The sequence below is a fragment of the Callithrix jacchus genome, chromosome 5 (assembly GCF_049354715.1).
Source record: "Callithrix jacchus isolate 240 chromosome 5, calJac240_pri, whole genome shotgun sequence".
Classification (NCBI taxonomy): domain Eukaryota; kingdom Metazoa; phylum Chordata; class Mammalia; order Primates; family Cebidae; genus Callithrix; species Callithrix jacchus.
This window is the reverse complement of record NC_133506.1, coordinates 156,058,903-156,080,092: the sequence shown is the minus strand read 5'-3', so window position 1 is coordinate 156,080,092 and position 21,190 is coordinate 156,058,903. Positions and strand designations below refer to the sequence as shown.

General features: G+C 42.1%; 1 protein-coding gene across 4 annotated transcripts in view; it reads left to right on the top strand.

Annotated features, from left to right (window-relative positions):
* SMAD9 (SMAD family member 9) overlaps positions 1-13,371 on the top strand; it is a 76,081-nt gene extending 62,710 nt beyond the window's left edge. For all 4 annotated transcript variants that reach the window (XM_078375306.1, XM_035302500.3, XM_017973049.4 and 1 more), the window contains 2 exons: positions 4,732-4,988; positions 9,626-13,371. In XM_078375306.1, coding sequence (XP_078231432.1) covers positions 4,732-4,988; positions 9,626-9,769 — 401 coding nt within the window. In that variant the 3' untranslated portion in view covers positions 9,770-13,371. The remainder of the gene's footprint in view (positions 1-4,731; positions 4,989-9,625) is intronic.
* Positions 13,372-21,190: the final 7,819 nt, after the last annotated feature.

Sequence of the window (21,190 nt, the reverse complement as noted above, 5' to 3'; positions counted from 1 at the left end):
ATTCTTTTTCATCTATCCCTCTACGATATTTTTGCTAGAATATTTTAGAGCAAATCTCAGGCTTCATGTCCTTTCTCCCATCTATTAGAGTTTGTATCTAACTATATAAGGAATTTTTAAAAATACCATTTTCGTATTTTCCTAAAGCTTCTAAAACAGCTGTGCAGAAGAAAAGGCAACATAGGTAAGGTGAAGATCAATTACAAACTCGAGAGGAGGCGTTGTGCTTGTGCTGGGACGTTTAGGTTTTATCCTAAGGGGAGTGGAGAGGCTTCGGCATTCTCTGTGCAGGACACTCTGCCTTTTATGGCGATCTTTTCGCCTCCCTCCCAGTAAGGAGGGTATCCCTGCACCTTCCTTCCACTTTGAGACACCGACTTCCTCCTCTGTTAGTGGATTCCAGAGATTGGCACACTCTCACCGGCCTGCCCAACCTGCCCTCTTCCCAGTCATTTCCTGTCATTCAAGACAACAGAAGAGGATTAAAGACACATTTTGTAGTTCATCCCAGCAAACCCAAATTAAATCCAAAATTCTTCTGGTCCTCATTAACCACAAACACAGGACTCCACACTCCCTAATCTCCCAAAAAGTGGGTGGCAGTCACACACAAATGGAAAGTTTAGATAAAGAAAGGCGCAGCCCACAGAGATAAGTAATCCAGGATGTGGGCGGAACTTGCTTGAGCGCGGCATTGCCAGGGTTCTCTTTGTGATTTCAGGTAGTACTTCCTTTGGAACATTTCTTCCTTATTGCTAGGAGTTAAAACAGGCTGCAGGATTGTAACACTAGCATTGCCTTCTACTTCTAATGCTTCTTAATTACAATAATGAACGTATTAATGACATATTTGATTGCAACAATAATGGATGTGATGTCTTTTCTAAACATTTCTTACAGAACTGTCAGAATGTAGGCTGCAGTAAAATCTGCACATGTTCATGGTTTTACTGTACCACCTTAAAGGAATACTACTGGCTGGGCACGGTGGCTCATGCCTGTAATCCCAACACTTTGGGAGGCCAAGGTGGGTGGATCACCTGAGGTCAGGAATTCGAGACCAGCCGGGCCAACATGGGGAAACCTCCTCTCTACTAAAAAAATACAAAAATTAGCCGGGTGTGGTTGTGGGCACCTGTAGTCCCAGCTATTCCGGAGGCTGAGGCACAAGAATTGCTTGAACCCAGGTGGCAGAGGTGTTTGCCATGAGCTGAGATTGGGCCACTGCACTCCAGCCTGGGCAACAGAGTGAGATGGTGTCCAAAAAAAAAAAAAAAGAATATCACATAACATAAGGTTAACAAATAATGACCTTCCATGAGGTGAAATTCTGAAATGATATGAAAACACAAGAGACTTCCGCTGTTATAAGCAGAGTGGGATACTGAATTTCTTGAAACTTTTTGTCTGATAGTAGTTGCCAAGTATCACACACTTATTTTGTCCAACCCTTCCTGTTCCCAAGGCTGGTCTGTAAACAGCCTGAGCATCAATCTAGTAGTTGCCAGGGAGTGGTGCAGTGAGGCAGCATTGGGCTCCCCTGGGAACTGTTAGAAGTGCAGGTCGTCCAGCCTCACCCTGGACCCACTGAACTCGTGATCTGTTTTAAGAAGCCCTGCAAGTGGTCTGGTGCAAGCTAAGGTTTAAGAACTACTGCTCGGCCGGGCGCGGTGGCTCACGCCTGTAATCCCAGCACTTTGGGAGGCCGGGCGCGGTGGCTCACGCCTGTAATCCCAGCACTTTGGGAGGCCGAGGCGGGTGGATCACGAGGTCAAGAGTTTGGGACCATCCTGGCCAACATGGTGAAACCCTGTCTCTACTAAAAATACAAAAAAAAATTAGCTGGGCATGGTGGCGCGTGCCTGTAATCCCAGCTACTCAGGAGGCTGAGGGAGGAGAATTGCCTGAACCCAGGAGGTGGTGGTTGTGGTGAGCCGAGATCGCGCCATTGCACTCCAGCCTGGGTAACAAGAGCGAAACTCCGTCTCAAAAAAGAAAAAAAAAGAACTACTGCTCTACTCTGTGGTGATCTTGAATCTGATACGAGAGTTTGAAGCTGCTATTAGCCTACCGAATGGATGCAAATCACATCCTTGGGCTACTTGACTCTTCCTCCGATGCTGGTGTCTCTAGCCAGAATCCAGCCTCTTTCAACCTGAGGCTGGGTTCCGCCTTTTCCTGGTGTTCAGGGAGGACTCCGTGTGCTTGTCCCATTGGCTCTGCTCATCTCTCTCAGGATGCTAGATGACTGCCTACCTGCCCAGGCTCTTCTCTGCCTTGGTAGCTTTGCCAAAGTGGGCTGTGGTTGCGGATGCCCTTAAAAGGATTGAAAACCACCCCCCAAAGACCAGACTCATAATAAAAGAAATCATATTTATTTTGTGTCATAGGTTTTAAGAGGATTATATATTTGAAGGTCATTCAATTCTAATACTGACCAAATCCTTAGTACTCCACTCTGGCTCCTTCTACTTTCCCTCTTGAAAAATCCTCCACCCACCCCGACAAGGCAGGCCTTTCCCCTTTGGAGCCCACGGGGCTTATTGTAGGAAGTGGTGCTTGCATTTCGCCTGAGCATAGCATTCTGTTTATGATCATGGGAGCCCAGCCAAGTAACTCTCCCAGCCAGTCAGGACCATCCTTTTGCCCCCGGGTACCACCGCGTGGGCCCAAGGCCGTTCAGGAGAGTAACAGCGAGGAGAAAGAGAAGGGAGAGGAAGGCTGAGGGAAGCAGAGAAGGGGGCCAGCCTCTGGCTGAGGAAGAGGACAGGCAGCGGCAAGACAACTGTGGTCTGGATATCCAGGCTGTGCTTTAGCTGTGCACCCCTGGGTCAGTTTCTTCAGAGTGATGTGGCTGGGATACATACCGCTTAAAATTGTTCTTTTCTGAAATTGTATTAAGGGAAAAGGAAACAATAAATGTGGTGGGATGTAGTCACATATAATGCAGAACTGCCTCAAGTACTGCTTAGGCCCTGACCAAAGAAACTCCCAGCAGCTCCATCAGTAACGTTTCCTAAATTCAAACTTACGCACACCGGGCCCTGAGCAGCCCTGGAAGCCTGTAAGTACTGTTCTTTCAAAGTTTCACAGTTTCCTGTCGAGGAGACGCCAACTGTGTAAGTATATTCTGGATTGTTTCTACAAACACCGTTTAACTGGATGGTGATTCTCTGTATAATCATGTTGACTTCTAGTGCTGGACACGTTTTTTCCCATCAAAAGTTGGAGTAAAATTGTTCTGATGCTCAATATTCACTAGACTAGAGTTTCTTCATTTTTTTTCCTGACATCAGCCCCTTTGCTATATGCATTTATATTAAATCTCAAACCCAGACATTTGGAGGGAAAGAATCAACTAAAATTTAATTTGGGATGGAAATTAGCAGGAGCAACAACATTCTCAGGATGCATTTCTTCTTCTTTCTTTCTTTCTTTCCTTCTTTCTTTCTTTTTCTTTTCTTTTTTTTTTTTTTTTTTTGAGATGGACTCTCACTCTGTCACCCAGTCTGGAGTGCAGCAGTGGTGTGATTTCTGCTCACTGCAGCCTCCGCCTCTTGAGCAGCTGGCATTACAAGCGTGTGTCTCTAAGCCCGGCTAATTTTTGTATTTTTTAGTAGAGACAGGGTTTTACCATGTTGGCCAGGCTGGTCTCGAACTCCTGACCTCAAGGAATTCACCCACCTTGACCTCCCAAAATGCTGGAATTACAGGCGTGAGCATCCAGCCTCAGGATGCTCTTTTGAATTTTAATTCCAAGAACGTTAGATAAAGTGATAAAGGCTACATTTTGCTTATGAGTTTTTATATTACTGTATCTTAAAAATGTGGTAGAAATTTCACTGTTCACAAATTAAAAATAGACATTATTTATGTGATTTATATTAGTGAATGACAAACTTGAAATAGGTCTCTGAGGTATTTGTTAAGAGAAACAGATTTAAAAGAATTGGTAAATTTTTAAAGTGTCATTGTTTCCTCTGAAGTGGGTTTAATGTGTGCACTTAAGTAACATTTTCATGATATTAACTGTGTCCAGTTTTTAATTTTAAAATTTGTATATGTACACAAAGGATTATTTGATTTTTCACATGACATAGTCACTTCATTTCTAATATTATAAAACCTTATTTTTGGAATGAATAAACAGGAGTGATGGGAGGAATAGAATATGAGACATTACTGATTGGTTCTTGGGAGGGATCGTTAGCATAGGTTGCAAGCCACTTTTTATTTTTATTTTTGAGATGATGTCTCACTCTGGCACCCAAGCTGGAGTTCAGCGGTGCTACCTTGGCTCACTGCAGCCTTTGCCTCCCAGGTTCAAGCAGTTCTCTTGCCTCAGCCATCCGAGTAGCTGGGATTACAGGCACCCACCACCATGCCTGGTTAATTTTTGTATTTTTAGTAGAGAAGGGGTTTCATCATGTTGTCCAGGCTAGTCTTGAACACCCGACCTCAAATGATCTACCCAGCTCGGCCTTCCAAAGTGCTGGGATTATAGTCATGAGCCACTGTGCCCAGCCGCAATCCATTTTTAAGTGAATTTGTGGAAAAAGCACAGATTACAATTGATCTAAGTGGCATTTAGGTCACACTGTCATTCATGTGATCAGTGATCTGACAACCAACCTAATAGGAGGGAGTCACATCTCTTAGGGTTTCAGGAATCAGTGGGGGAGGCACACTATGAAAGGGCAGTGAAGGAAGGCAGTGCTTTTGTGTCTGCAGGTGTGCACTTGTACTACGTCGGGGGAGAGGTGTATGCCGAGTGCGTGAGTGACAGCAGCATCTTTGTCCAGAGCCGGAACTGCAACTATCAACACGGCTTCCACCCAGCCACCGTCTGCAAGATCCCCAGCGGCTGCAGCCTCAAGGTCTTCAACAACCAGCTCTTTGCTCAGCTCCTGGCCCAGTCAGTTCACCATGGCTTTGAAGTCGTGTATGAGCTCACGAAGATGTGCACCATCCGGATGAGTTTTGTTAAGGTAAGGAGTGCTTGCCACCACTTTATAAAATGTTCCGTGAAAAATGAAACAAAACCAAAAAGCACCCTGACTGAGGTGGCAGTTCTGCCGTCAATTCAGATAGACAAAACTAATTTTTATCGAATTCTGTTGTTTTTAGGAGGAGTTCCTCTTTGAGTATGAACTGTCTTGTTTAGCAGTTATGTGAAAATTCTTGTTTAGTAGTTATATGAAAATTCTTTTGAGGAAAAACAAGTAAGGTAGCTGGTTGTTTTTAATGCAGATGGTATTATGTAACAACAGCAATTTTTTGGACTAATGCAACAGAGATTTTTCCATCCTTCAAATTGCCAAGCACTATTATCACTTAGTAAATGTTCGTGAATTTATCTGAATTCAGTAAGATACTCTCCTTATTCTTAGAAAGCATACAGGCAGGCTGGGCGCGGTGGCTCACCTCTATAATCCCAGCACTTTGGGAGGCTGAGACGGGCGGATCACCTGAGGTCAGGAGTTTGAGACCAGCCTGACCAACATGGCGAAACCCTGTCTCTACTAAAAATACAAAAATTAGCCAGGCGTGGTGATGGGTGTCTGTAATCCCAACTACTTGGGAGGCTGAGGCAGGAGAATTTCTTGAACCCTGGAGGCAGAGGTCGCAGTGAGCCGAGATGGCCCTATTGCTCTCCAGCCTGGGCAACAAGAGTGAGACTCCTTCTCAAAAAAAAAAGCATTCAGGCACATGAGGTAGATAATATTTATGAATAAGCTACAAAATTGGCAGTATCGGCTTTAATACAAGACAAAAATAAGTACTGTTATGAAGGTATAAATAATTTGGAATAGAAACAACAGACGGGTGTGATTAATTCTGAGAGTAGTTTGTGTTCTGTTGATGAGTATTTGTTGAATTTCTCATATTGAATCTTATTAAGGTTGCTATGAAGGCTGGAGAACCAAGGTAGTTTCTTAGTGGGAAGGAAAAACAACTGGGTTTGTATATGGAAGCCAAAGCCTTCAGTTTCATCACCTGCTATTTTATCTATGGCAAAGTACTCACAAATCAGTCTAATATTTCAAAATCTGGACTTGTTTATCACACTACCTGGGTATATTGACAGTTTTCATACTGCCATGCATCCATCCAAGGAATCAGTGTGGCTTGGTCCAGGCGTTTTTTTTTTCCAAGTAAATTTTATTTGCACTTTAAAATTCCCATGACAAATAATTTTCTATAAATTAAGTTTTTATTATTTATAATCTTAGTAATTATTTTAAAAGTAAGAACAATATAGTTTCTAATTTAAAAATATGCTTGAAATCATTTCTCTTTCATAGTGACAAAGCAGTTTCATTCAAATTTAATATTTTAAAAGCATATATTATAAAGTTACAGGTAACTTGGAAATCTTTTAAAATGTTCTGTTGCTTTAGAACCAGCAGAGGGCATCATTTGAATCATACAGTTTTGTTTTTTTTTTCCAGGTCTGTGTTTTTAAAATTAGGATAAAATGCCAATATCTCGTAGGTAGTTATTTCACTCTAATTAAATATAAGCTTATATAGAAATCTGATTTTCCTGATAACTAGATACATTTCTCAGATAGGCAGCATTTAAATTCATAAAGCTACACAGTTGATACAGAAGACAAACTGTTCCTAATACTGCAGGTAATTTAAAATGAATCCATAGTAAATATAACTATAGATGATCAGTTTTTAAAAAAAAAATTGTAGGCGAGCAAACACTGGTGGCCACCACTAGGCTGATACATCCGATCTCTTTTAAGGTTTCTTTCAGCTCTGATTTTTACTGATTCTAGGACTCAGTCAGTCAGTCAACAAATATTTATTGAGCACCTGCCATGTGTCAGGCCAGGCTGTGGGACATACCAATGATTTCTCACAGATCTCTGGCCTCAGGGAACCAGTATTCTAGGAGGGAGAGACAGATAATAAACAATAGCCATAACAAAGAAGGGGGATAGAAAGACAAAGTCTAGGCAGGGGTGAAGGGAATTGGAGCACTGGGCAGTAGAGTCATCTGCACATCAGGGTGGGCCGCACTGAAAAGGTGACAGGTCAGCGGAGCCTGGAAGGAGACGTGGAGCTAGGCCCAGGTGCCTCTGGCAGAAGAGCAGAAGCAGAGGGAAGAGCAAGGCAAGAGCAGATGCCTGGAGACTCTGAGGAGCGAACCAGGGCAGTATGGCTGGGACCTAATGGGCAGGGGGAGTGAGACGAGAGCAGCCTCAGGGAACCACAGCGAGGCCTCCTGAGCCACTGCCAGGAGTTCAGCGGTGACTCTAAGGAGCTGGTGAGCTTTTGCAGGGATCGGAGCAACCATTTTCATGATCTGATTCTGTTTGTAAAGGACTGCCCTGCCTTCTGTGTGGAGGATAGATACTATACAGGCCAGGTTGCAAGTAGGGAAAGCAGTTAGGGGGCTATTGCAGTATTCAGGTGAGAGTCGTTCCCACCTGCAGGGTTCCAGTACATGTTGTGGGAAATGGAAGGATTCTGAATTGTGAAGGCACATTACACGCAGGGCTGAGAAAGAGTTAGGAAGATGAAGTTAGTTGCCTTCAATCAAGATGGAGAAGATGCAGGTGTATTGAGATGTGTGTCCATATTCAAGTGGGGTTGTGAGTAGCCAGTTCCATATAAGAGTCTGGATTTGGGAGAGAGGTTTGGGCTCAAAATACAAATTTGGCAATTGTCAGCAAAAGGACAATATTTAACTACCTAAGTCTGGATGAGAATGCCAAAGGTTTGAGTTTAAACTGAGAGGACCAGGCGAGGTGGCTCAGGCCTGTAATCCTAGCACTTTGGGAGGCTGAGGTGGGTGGATCGCTTCAGGTAAGGAGTTCAAGACCAACCTGGCCAACGTGGCAAAACCCCATCTCTACTAAAAGTACAAAAATTAGCCAGGCGTGGTGGCGTGTACCTGTAATCTCAACTACTTGGGAGGCTGAGGCAGGAGAATCACTTGAACCTGGCAACCACATGGAAGGCAGAGGTTGCAGTTAGTCAAGATTGCACCATTGCTCTCCAGCCTGGGTGACAGAGTCAGACTCCATCTCAAAATAAATAAATAAATAAATAAAAATAAACAGAGAAGACAGGGGGCTCTAGGACTGAGCCGTGGGACACTCCAACATTTAAAGATGGGACAGAAGAGAAAGAATCAGCAAAGAAAACTGAGAAAGACCAACCAGTGAGGTAGAATAAGACCAAGAAGTATGGTGCTTTGGAAGCCAAGCAAAGACAGTGCATTGATGAGAAGGTGCGATGAATTAAATCAGGTGCTGCCACGTAACACAAAGACTGAGAGCTGATCGTTCATTTTAAGAATATCAAGGTCTTTTTTGATCTTGACAAGAAAAGTTTGGTTGGCAGCTGCAGTGAAATGATTATCAGAATGGATTTAAGAGAGAATGGAAGGAGACAATTTGAGACAACCACATGGATGACTCTTCTGAGGGGTTTTGCTGGAAGCAGGATAAAGACATAGGGCAGTAGCTGCTGGGGGTAGAGAAGTGTCTTGAAGATGGAAGACATTTCAGCGTGTTCATGTGTTGATGGGTCTATACAGTAGATTGCAGGAGACAAGGGGAAGACTTGCTGGCATGATGTCTCTGGGAAGGCAGGTCTGAGAGTGCATAAATGGGTGGACCAGCTTATCTGGAAACACACATAATTAATCTGTGGTAAGAGGTAGAAAGGCCGAGTATGTGGGTGCAGGCGCTATGGAAACTCATTTCTGATGTCTTCATTTTTCTCATTAAAATACAAAATAAATCCATCAGTTGCAGATGTGGACAGGGATAAAGGGGTTGGTGGTTTTGGTGGGGAGGAGCAGTCACCTACAGGGGGACATGAGAGAAGGGACTGGGGGGTGGGTTGTGGCTATGTGCTGGGGACATCACAGGTTTACTTGAGGTTCTCAGTCACGAATGTAAAATGTAATCAGGCAGCACGGTTGTGTTGAAATCCAAGTTTTAAAAAACTCTGCAGAGAATCACTGCTCCCAGTCACAAAAGTAATTTACTTGGCTGTGATCTCCCTTCATTTAAAAATATCTTTTCATTGATGTATAACATACAGAGAAAAATATGCAAAATTTAAAAAAATTTTTTTTTACTGTCTCTCCTTTGAATGGTGATAAAAGGGAAATTGCCAAGTGAGCCAGAGAGAGAGAGAGGAGACAAGCAAGCTTTGATAATTAGCCCTGAAAATCCAAGCGCACCTTCCAGTTCTCTCTTTACCCTTTCAGGTCCATTCACTGGTCTGCAGTAGCCATTTTGTGTAAAACACTGTCCTAGGCATGAAGAGGGGAGCAAAGGGTCAAGTTTCTTCCTTTGTGGAAAGGAAAATTATTTGTCAGTGCTTCCCATGTGACTGGAGTTCCAGAACCTCTCCAGGTCCAGATATTCAGTTGTGAACCCTGAGGGAGTGCACTGATTTGGATTCATCTGAAGGCATCTGGTTGGTGCAAGAGTTGTCCTGTGTTTACAGGAACATAGAGGCCATGTTCTCTTCCTCTCAGGTCTCAGGAGCCACCCTGGGGTGTGGGCTCTGCCCCCGCTGAACTCTGTGTGGGGCTCTGGAGGCTGAGTTTAAGTGTGGCACCATCACTCAGCTTCTCTCTTGTTTTTCAGGGTTGGGGCGCTGAATATCATCGCCAGGATGTCACCAGCACCCCCTGCTGGATCGAGATTCATCTTCATGGGCCGCTGCAGTGGCTGGACAAAGTTCTGACGCAGATGGGCTCTCCGCATAACCCCATTTCTTCAGTGTCATAACGGTCATGTCTTAAGCTGTGTTTCCATAGGATAGAGGCTATTTCAGGGAGTGGCTTGTATCATTTCACATTTGCAACTAACTGAAGTTTCTAAAAACGTGTGTAAATACATAGAAGGTATACTATTCCTATTTTTTTTTAATCACCATTTGTTTTGTGCTTTCTAGTTAACCTGAAACCAGTGCAGTACGATTGGAAAAGCAGGCCTTTTGTGCCTGTGCTATATAATTGGCAGCTTTTGTGGGAGGAAACAATTGAGGGGCAATATTGTCAAAAGTATTTGAAGGGTGTTAGCAGAAGAAAAGGCAGCTTTAGTCAGCTGTGTCATCATAAAGCATGTTGTGTGGCCTCACAGAAATACTGAAACTGTTTATACAGCAAAAGTCAGGAATTAGCACTAGAGCAAATAACACTCAGATGAAACAAAGCGGGGAAAGCCCTACAGTTTCAATGATGTCACCTTAGTTCTCTTGGCAAGAAAAAAAAACACGCTTGGACAATGAATTATATGAGATAAGTCATAGAAACTTTACTTCTAAGGCTGACATACCCATAACTGGGGGTGCTGATATTCAGTGGTACATTTTAACCGAACTGTGATCAGAAAAGAAAAAAACTGTGAAGCCAAAAAGTCATGTTCCCTCAGTCTACCACTGTAAAAACAGTCTAATATGGAAAAATAAATATGAAAATACCATGAAATGCTGTTTCCCAAAGTACAAGATAAGACCAGAACTTGGTCGAGGAGCCACCCAGGGAGACACCTGCTTTACACAGAGGAGACCAGATTCCTGCTGTCCTGGTTGTTCGTGTCAGGCAGTCCTGCAAACTTGGATTCTGTACAGCGTGCCAGAATAGCACGTGTTTCGGTCCTGTGTCAAGAAGCAGGTGAAACCAAAGGCTGGAGAAAAGCATCACACGTTGACTTACACTTTCTCGTCTTCCCACATTCAAGTCTCCTGGGGAAGGCAGTCCTTTGCCACGTTTTTCTGCCTTTTGGCAAGTATTAACTCTGCAGATTACTAAAGCAGCGGTAGAGACTTTGAGAAAATCTGGATACGTTATTGGATCAACGAGTTATTTAACCTAGTACCTCCAGTGACTAAGTTATCTAACGTCTCATACCCAGAAATAAATTCCCAAATACAGTTATAATAATTTTATAACCATCTATAATTTCTAGGAAGCAGTGGTACTGAATAATAAGACATCTTTTAAAAATATACACAATATTAAAACTTGTTCTTATTTTACTTTAGATGATGGAGGAAAATCCCCTAAATTTCTAGGTACTTTCATAAATATATATATATATATATATATATTTGCCATGTACTAAACACTGCATTGCTTGGAAAAATATTTCACACCTTCTTAAAAAACGTATAATTTAAGATGGCAGTTATGCTTGTAACAGACAGCACTTCAGTAATCCGAGAAGTTTCTTCATTAATACATTTTGTCTCAACTCTTTCTAGCTTTAGTGCACATGGTAGTTTTCTCATTAAATTGTATTCAAGGTAGAAATGATCACGCGATAAAGATATATAATTGAGCTACTACTGTCACCTCTTATGATGACTAGTGTTATCTAATAGAAACTTTCATATATACACGATAGAAAAGAAGTATTACATTTTACATTGAAACTAGGTTGCACATGTAGTGTTTAGAAAAACGTGTAGTTTATTGGTTCATCATCTATGTGTTGTGCACCTACCTGTAGGTGTCAGGTACAATGTTAGGTACTGTAGAGCCAACTGTAAATAAGAGACGTCCCAGCCCTCACGGAGCCAAGAATCTAAGTGAATCTGTTTGCACGGACATCTTCATGTTTCAGAACTTGTAAAACAAAACAAAATAATACAGCCTTTTTTGCTTGAAAGAATGTAATTGATTTCTTATCTCTGCTTTTTTTAATTTCCCTACTCTTCTGCAAAACCAGGTAATGGATTCCTGCTATAAATGCTACTTTTTTTTCCATGTCTCAAAGTTGTTTTTTTTTTCTCCCCTTGCTTCCCTATTTTCCAATAATTCTATATCTCCCTTTTCCTTAATTAATATGGTGACATTAATTAGGAGACATTAAAAAAAGACATTAATATGTCAATCTTAATGGGAACCATTAATGGGAATCTTAAAAAAAAAGACATTAATATGTCAATCTTAATGGGAATCTCAAATGGGAACCATTCCATGGGAGAACTTCGACATAGCTTTTGCTTCAGAGGTCAAACATAGCTTTCATGATCTCTTGATCAACTATCTAACTTATCCTCTGGTAATCTTACACCTTTACCTAATTAATCTAAGCTGGTGGTTTATAAATGACATCAAAAACAAAAAACAGTCTGCAGTGGCTGTGATCCCAGCACTTTTGGAGGCCAAGGCAGGAGGATCACCTGAGCCCAGTAGTTTGAGGCTACAGTGAACTATGATCACATGACTGCATCCCAGCCTGGGTGAAGACACTCTAGCCTGTAAACAAAAATCAAACAAAAAACTTGTATTTCTATGCAGCTTTGGGAAGCCAGGACACAATATTGGAGTGAACCTGAATTTTTCTGACAAATAAATTATTAAATTGGCACATATGATCATCATATCATGTCTCATCAAAAGCCTTTATTAAGATGCTTGTAAAATTTGAAGAATTTAGAATTGACGAGAAGTTAACCCTTTAGTCACTGTAACATAATCATATTTTAATCAACTTTTTTTTTTTTGCTACCAAGAGTTTCAAAAAATGATGCAGTATTTGACTTCAGGCTTCTAAATGTGGTCATTTAGCACTCATTTCTTGAGGCAGACAATAAAAAAAAATGAATAGCATTCTCTCCAGGATAACTAATAAAGCAGACATGCTAAGCTTGTAAATCCATCAGCATTGCAGCACACGTTTAAGGATGCCACGGACAACAGACAAGGATCACTCAGTAGAGAACACTGTAGTAACGTTCTGAGCTGCTCACAAGACCCAGAACATTTACCAGTTTTTGTTGTTGGTTTATTGTTTTTCTGTTAAAAAATTGAGATGTGAAAAGTTTGTTTTAGCCAGATGATATTTTTTTATAGTTGCCAGTGCTTGGGAACTATAAAGATGTCACTATTTAACACATATACTTTATGGTTTGTTTTGTTTTACACTCAGTATAAATCAGGAAAAGTTAGCCAGCCACCCAGCATTTAGAATCCTCCCTTATATTGTCTTTTAAGGATATGGACGTTCCTGTAACAGCAACAAAACAGCAACAAAAGCATTTCATAAATATCACTCAATAGGCTTTGAGCATCTGCTTAACTTTGAATGTGTCCCATATATTTAGCGTATGTATATATGTATATTCAACAAATAAAAATATCACGTGCATTTCACATTTTGTCTTTCCCTGTTAGGATTTTAATAGCAGAAATACATGACAAGTTTAGTGATCCTGGCATATGTTAAATTCAGATTAATGTAAACCAGATCAACAACCACAAAGAAAGTTTCTATTTGAGCGAAGTTATTCTTTCTATTATAATGACTTGGCTTCGGTTATCCATCAGATGCACACTTACACTGTTATCTGATTGTTTATAATAAAGAATACTGTACCTACATGTCTTTTGGCTCATTTTTCCTGTAAACCTCATGCAAAGATTCACTGTATATGGGTCTGGAGCTCCTTAAGTCAATTAATTTGAAACCATTCTATTTTGAAAATGGGATAAGTTCCACATACTATAGAGAAATTCGGTAGTGGCTTTGAATTAAACATCTTAGAATAACTGTCATGAAGTATAGATCTTGAAGATACTTCACAGTAACTATAGAAAGGATATATGTAGAAACTTTCTGGATAGTAGCAAATATGTGATATTGTAGTGCACAGGAAAGAATGAACAATTTCATTATTGTAAACATCTGTACATTGCTATAGATTGCCTATTAGGTGCTAAAAGGCAACTGCTGAGGGAAAACTAAGATGAAATCCAAAGAAATATGAACACATCTAAAAATGTAAATTCTCAATTCCTTTCACTTAAATGTCCTTCTAATCTTAAAAAGGGAGGGAATCTCTATATCTAGAAAACAGCTTTCTTATATACTTTATCAAAGTTGTCAATTTTTTAAAAAAAGAAACAGAGCCCTTTATGCAAACAGAGTACCTTGTGGAACTCCAAACTATAAACACATGAAAGATGTGCCAGTTTAGATCCAGGTGGGGACCACGAAGCCTCCGGTTTACACTGTAAGTTTCTGGAGAGCAGTGATTGTGTCTTGTCTCTGCATCTCCCGTGGTTCCTGACCCTATGCTTGCATCTAATATTTGGTACTGGCATTTCAGACACGAATACACATGCCTTAAACATATCATGGTATAGACATAAAATACTGTCTTTAAACATCAGCCATCTTAGAGTACAAGTATTTTCATCAGGCCGGGCGCGGTGGCTCAAGCCTGTAATCCCAGCACTTTGGGAGGCCGAGGCGGGTGGATCATGAGGTCAAGAGATTGAGACCATCCTGGTCAACGTGGTGAAACTCCGTCTCTACTAAAAATACAAAAAGTTACCTAGGCATGGTGGCGCATGCCTGTAATCCCGGCTACTCAGGAGGCTGAGGCAGGAGAATTGCCTGAGCCCAGGAGGTGGAGGTTGCGGTGAGCCCAGATCGCGCCATTGCACTCCAGCCTGGGTAACAAGAGCAAAACTCCGTCTCAAAAAAAAAATTAAAAAGTATTTTCATCATCCCAGACTCCTTATATTTACTTATGGTTTGTATGCATCAGCAGGCACTGTAGACACTGACAAAGTTCCTGCCTTTTTTTATATAGATTTATTGTTTGTTGTACTTTAGGTTATGGGGTACATGTGCAGATCATGCAGGATTTTTGCATAGGTACATACACGGCAATGTGGTTTGCTGCCTCCATCCCCCGTCACCTATATTTGGCATTTCTCCACGTTATTCCTCCCCAACCTCCCTACCCCCCTCTGTCCCTCTCCTAGTCCCCCTCAACAGACCCCATTGTGTGATACTCCCCCTGCTTCCAGGGCCAAATGTTCTAATTGCTCAACATCCGCCTATGAGTGAGAACATGTGGTGATTGGTTTTCTGTTCTTGTGTCATTTTGCTGAGAATGATGGTTTCCAGATTCATTCATGTCCCTACAAAGGACATGAACTCATCATTTTTTTAATTGCTGCATAGTATTCCATGGTGTATATGTGCCACATTTTCCTTGTCCAGTCTATCTTGATGGGCATTTTGGTTAGTTCCAGGTCTTTGTAAACAGTGCCGCAATGAACATACGTGTGCATGTGTCTTCATAATAGAAACATTTATAATCCTTTGGATATATACCCAGTAATGGGATTGCTGGGTCAAATGGACTTTCTATTTCTAGGTCCTTGAGGAATCGCTACACTGTCTTCCACAATGGTTGAACTAATTTACACTCCCACCAGCAGTGTAAAAGTGTTCCTGATTCTCCACATCCTCTCCAGCATCTGTGTCTCCAGATTTTTTAATGATCGCCATTCTAACTGGCATGAGATGGTATCTCAGTGTGGTTTTGATTTTCATTTCTTTAATGACCAATGATAATGAACATTTTTTCATATGTTTGTTGGCCTCATGTATGTCTTGAAAAGTGTCTGTTCATGTCCTTTGCCCACTTTTGAATGGGTTTGTTTGCTTTTTTTCTTGTAAATCTGTTTTAGTTCTTTGTAGATTCTGGATATTAGCCCTTTGTCAGATGGGTAGATTGCAAAATGTTTTTTCCCATTCTGATGGTTGCCGGTTCACTCTAATGATTGTTTTTTCTTTTGCTGTACAGAAGCTCTGGAGTTTAATTAGATCCCATTTGTCTATTTTAGCTTTTGTTGCCAATGCTTTTAGTGTTTTAGTCACGAAGTCCTTGCCTATGCCTATGTTCTGGATGGTTTTGCCTAGATTTTCTTCTGTTTTTATGGTGCTAGGTCTTAGGTTTAAGTGTTTAATCCATCTGGAGTTAATTTTAGTGTAAGGTGTCAGGAAGGGGTCCAGTTTCTGTTTTCTGCACATGGCTAGCCAATTATCCCAACACCATTTAATAAACAGGGAATCCTTTCCCCATTGCTTGTTTTTGTCAGGTTTGTCAAAGATCAGATGGTTGTAGATGTGTGGCATTGCCTGAGGCCTCTCTTCTGTTCCATAAGTTCCTGCTTTTAAGGAGCTTACCAGTTTGTGGAGAAAGATGAACAAGTAAACCAATAATAAGCATTGTGCTGTCAGCTGTGACAAGCTGCTGGGCACCCCTGAGTGACATCTACATCAGGCCCTGGGTGAGTACCAGGCAAGGCTTCTGGGCCGATCCAAGTTGCCCTCTTTTGTGTCTGTTCTCTTAGTAAATAATCCCGGGCATTCCTAAAGCAGGTCAGTGCCTGCTCTCTGTGTTCCCGTAATACTTCGTGCCCATCAATGGTCAGTATCAGTTCCTGCACCACACGGTTTACTCACCCATCTCTCTAACAGGCTGGGAGGTCCTTAAGGACAGGGATACTATTTATTCATTTTCAGCATTTTTTTTAGCTACTTGTTTAGAAAGGCTTTTGGGGATCGCATTGTAAAGGCAGAAATGGGATTTGTTTTTAATTATTTCTTTAAAAATATCAGTAGGTATTTAGCTTCTCCCTTTCAGAATACAAAACATTGCAAGCCTCCAACTGCATATCAAGTAACCATGCACAGCAGATAGGAATCAGAAGAGCACGCTTGTGATTCAGTTTAGAAATAGTTGTCCACCTGCATAGAAGTAGGAAGAAACAGTTAAAATTGCTTTTATTCTAAGCATTTAATTTATTCTCACAATGTGAATTTGAGTATAAGACGTGTAAAGAATTTTGATGTTATAACACCAAGTTAACAAAAAGACACTAATTCTGAAAGTTTACCTCTGCATGATCACTGACGGTTCTATTATTCGCATACATCTGATAAAAATGTCAGGGATGGCCTCAGAATGATTCTATTAATCTAAATGCCAGTGTGAAATGGAGTAAATATAAGGAAAATTATATTCGGTTTGGTTTTGAAGCCAAACAGAATTCACACCTGCAATGTGTTATTTGGAGAGAATGTTTCCAAGTGGCAGGCTAACTTCTCTCTAGTCTCATCATTTAGGAAGGAAAAAGCCTAAAAATTAACAAAATAGGCCAGGCACGGTGGCTCCCACCTGTAATCTCAGCACTGAGAAGCCAAGGCAAGTGGATCACCTGAGGTCAGGAGTTTGAGACCAGCCTGGCCAACATGTCAAAATCCCGTCTCTACTAAAAAATTCAAAAATTAGGTGGGCATGGTGGTGGGCACCTGTAACCCCAGCTACTCAGGAGGCTGAGGCAGGAGAATCGTTTGAACCCCGGTGGCGGAGGTTTGTACTGATACTGGAGGGAGGCAGGGAAGTGCTGGGCAGAGAAAGGCGGGGTCCCTGGTGAGGGATCCACCCTCAGGCCTGTGCCCATGAACCTAAGTGAGAACAGGCATTCCTGTTTTCACACCCAAATGCTGCATTTCTCAAGACCCCTCTGACCTGCTGTGCCCCCATCCTGTGCCAATATAAATCTGAGACCTTAGCAGGCACAGACACAAGTGGTTGAACATTGAGAGGAGCAGAGAAAGAGAGTGGCAGAGAGTGACAAAGAGCGGGAGTGGCAGGGAGGCACAGCAGGGAAGGGAAGAGGTGTCTGAACTTCCGCCGCTTGGGTTCAAAAGTGAGCCGAGATCGCGCCATTGCACTCCGGCCTGGGCAACAAGAGTGAAAGGAACTCTGTCTCAAATAAATAAATAAAAAATCATCAAATCACCCACTGATGTCTAAGAATAATTTCAAATATTCTGAACATCATGTTGTAAAAGTGTTTTGTCTCTTGATGCTATAACAGTATATACTTTCTTATACATTCAGTCTTGAAGCTAAATATAATCATACCATTTTTACAACTCATTTGTTAAAACACTTGGTTTTCCTGACCCAATTATTTTAAAACAAATTAAATATAGCCCATCACTAAATTAATGTGGAAAGTGAAATTTGTCTTCATTAAATATTTAAAGGTATACTGAAATGATTATAGTACAACGTTTAAAACATGATGACACACAATAAAAATATTTCTAACTTAAAGTCATTTCTTTCAGACAATATGAAAAATGTTAAATTGATTATGTGTTTTCTAAGGGAGTTTGTGTGATTATAGATTACTAAGAAAGGCATTTGCAGAGAAAAGTCGGCAAAGATACTATTCGTTTCTCCTGGTTTGCCATAAAAAGGAAATACAAAGCTTAGGGCTGAAGGGCCTAGAAGGGCTCTTCAACTCGCTGGAGGAGTGGAAAACAACGAAAAGGAATGGAAAGTTATCCATTAGCATTATACTGTGTAAACCGTGGTAGCTTGAAGTAAAGGAGAGAGGCAGAAATAGGAGGGAGCTCGGAGGTAAAGGGGTTTGCATGCTAAACGGAGACATCTGGACCGCAGGTCCTTAAATCTACAAAGACAATTTAAAGCATTGCCACTAGTTACTTTAAAAAGCAACAGTCTATGGTAGACCCTCCTTGGGGCTCCCTGAATCATGATCCCCTTCACCCTTGCTTCAGACATGCTACGGATTGCTTTGGAAAATCATGTTGGAAGACGTCTCAGAATTTGGGAGTTTAAGGCTCCAGATTGTCCCACTGCGTTTATCTCTAAGAGTTTGGGTAGGGTTTAGAAAGCTTCGGGTAAGCAGTAGAGGGCACTCAATGTACAATAAATATCGCATATGGTAACTTGAGGGAAATGGTTTTTTGATTCAAAGAGTATGTGATTGGCTGGGTGTGGTGGCTCACGCCTGTAATCCCAGCACTTTGGGAGGTTGAGGCACATGGATCACCTGAGGTCAGGAGTTTGAGACTAGCCTGGCCAAAATGGCAAAACCCTGTCTCTACTAAAAATACAAAAGTTAGCTGGGTGTGGTGGTGTGCACCTGTAGTTCCAGCTACATGGGAGGCCGAGGCACGAGAAGGGCTTGAACCTGGGAGGTGGAGGTTGCAGTGAGCCAAGATCGCGCCATTGCACTCCAGCCTGGGCAACAGAGTGTGACTCTGTCTCAAAACAAACAAAAAAAGGGTATGCAGTCATTTTTCTTACATTTAGTCACAATTATTATAGCATACAATCCAGCCGGTCGCTATTGTTTATGCTAGCTAAATTTCTCTTTTAAATAAGCAAGATATTAAGCAGTGCTTGCCTGGAAATGTGATGAGGTTCACGCCCTGCCCCTGGGAGACTTGTGTTAATTTCCTGTTGCAGCTGTAAAAAAGTGCCACAAATTCTGTGGCTTAAAACAGCATAAATATATTTTACAGTTCGCACTCTTACAGTTCTTTAGGCCAGAAGTTTGAAACCTGTCTCACTGGGATGACAAGGTGGCACCATGGCTACTTCCTTCTGGAAGCTGTAGGGGGAATCAGTTTTCCGCCTTTTTTTAGCGTCTGGAGGCTGCCGGCATTCTCTTGACTGGCTGTGCTTTTCTTGAATCTCTCCAACCTGTCTTTTCCATCATCACATCTCCTATTTCTTCCTCCGGAAGCGATCGTTCCTCTTGTAAGGACACCTATGATTACATTTACAGCCCATCCAGATAATTCAGATTGATCTCTCTTCTCCGAATCCTCAATTTAAGCACCTCTGCAAAGTCTCTTTTGCCACATAAAACAACATCAACAAGTCCTGGGAATTAGAACATGGATATCATTGGGGGCCATTATCCAGCCTATCACAAGGCTCTACTACTGATACTGGAGGGAGGCAGGGAAGTGCTGGGTAGAGAAAGGCGGAGTCCCTGGTGAGGGATCTACCCTCAAGCCTGTGCCCATGGACCTAAGTGAGAACAGGCATTCCTGTTTTCACACCCAAATGCTGCATTTCCCGAGACCACTCTGACCTGCCATGCCCCATCCTGTGCCAATATAAGTCTGAGACCTTAGCAAGCACAGACACAAGCGGTTGAACATTGAGAGGAGCAGAGAAAGAGAGAGGCAGAGAATGACAAAGAATGGGAGTGGAAGGGAGGCATGGCAGAGAAGGGAAGAGGTGTCTGAACACTTCCGGTTCCCCATCCATCTTGCTGTCAGCCACCACCACTCAATAAAACCTTGCACTCATCCTTCGAGCCCACATGTCATTCAATTCTTCCGGTATACTGGGCAAGAACTTGGGATACAGAAAGCTGTCACACTGGCCACTGTCCTTGCAATAAGACAGAGGGTCTATCGAGCTGATTAACATAATCTGTCTGCAGATGACAAAGCTGAAAAGAGTACACGTAACACAAGCCCACTTGGGATTCAGGAGTCACAGCCACCCATCCCTAGACGCTGCCATGAGGCTGGAGCCCAAAAGCACTCCCCACGGCCTCTGCACCTGCCTGTCTGCATGCTCCCCCTAGGGGTTTGAGCAACCAGACCAAAGGAGTAAGCCATACCCCTGTTGCATGCCCTGCAAGGGGGATAAGGGAACTCTCACTAGTTCATCTTGCGCTCTAATCAGAACCATTATTAATGGAAGTTAATGGTCAAAATCCATTTATTGTTAACGTTATTAGGTTGTATCCATTCCCTTTAACACAGGGTCCTTCTTATACCTGTCAGCTGTCCAATAAACCAAGAATTTGACTGACTTACTGAGTAACTATGGTAGGTTTTACTTCAGTGACCTCCAATGAGCCACACACATCCCAGTGTTGATGGCCACCCACATGACTTTGGGTTAGCTGTGTGACCTAATTTGGCCAATGGCATGTTAGCAAGCTTTATGCAAGCAGAGGTAAGAATGAGTACTTGCACAACGGGGCATGTCTTCTTGGAACATCACTCTTGAGAGCAAGCCCCCATGTTAGGCTACTGAATGAAGAGATGTCTGTGGGCTGGGTGCAGTGGCTCATGCCTGTAATCCCAGCACTTTGGGAGGCCAAGGCAGGTGGATCACCTGAGGTCAGGAGTTCGAGACCAACCTGGCCAAGATGGTGAAACCCAGTCTCTACTAAAAATTAAAAAAAAAAAAAATTAGCCAGGTGTGGTAGCACATGCCTATAATCCCAGCTACTTGGGAGGCTGAGGCAGGAGAATTGCTTGAACCCAGGAGGCAGTTTGCAGTGAGCCGAGATCGCACCATTGCACTCCAGCTTGGGCGATAAGAGCAAAACTCTGTCTCAAAAAAAAAAGAGAGAGAGAGAAAGATGTCTGTGGACAGAATCCCTGGAGAAGGGGCCAGCAGAATCTCTAAAGGGCAGACAGTCAGTACTTTTGGCTTTGTGGGCCATATGGCCTCTGTGATTGTCACAAACAGTGCTGTCACTGTAGTGCAAAAGCACATAAGCGAATGACCATGATGTGGTTATGTTCCAATAAAACTTTTTG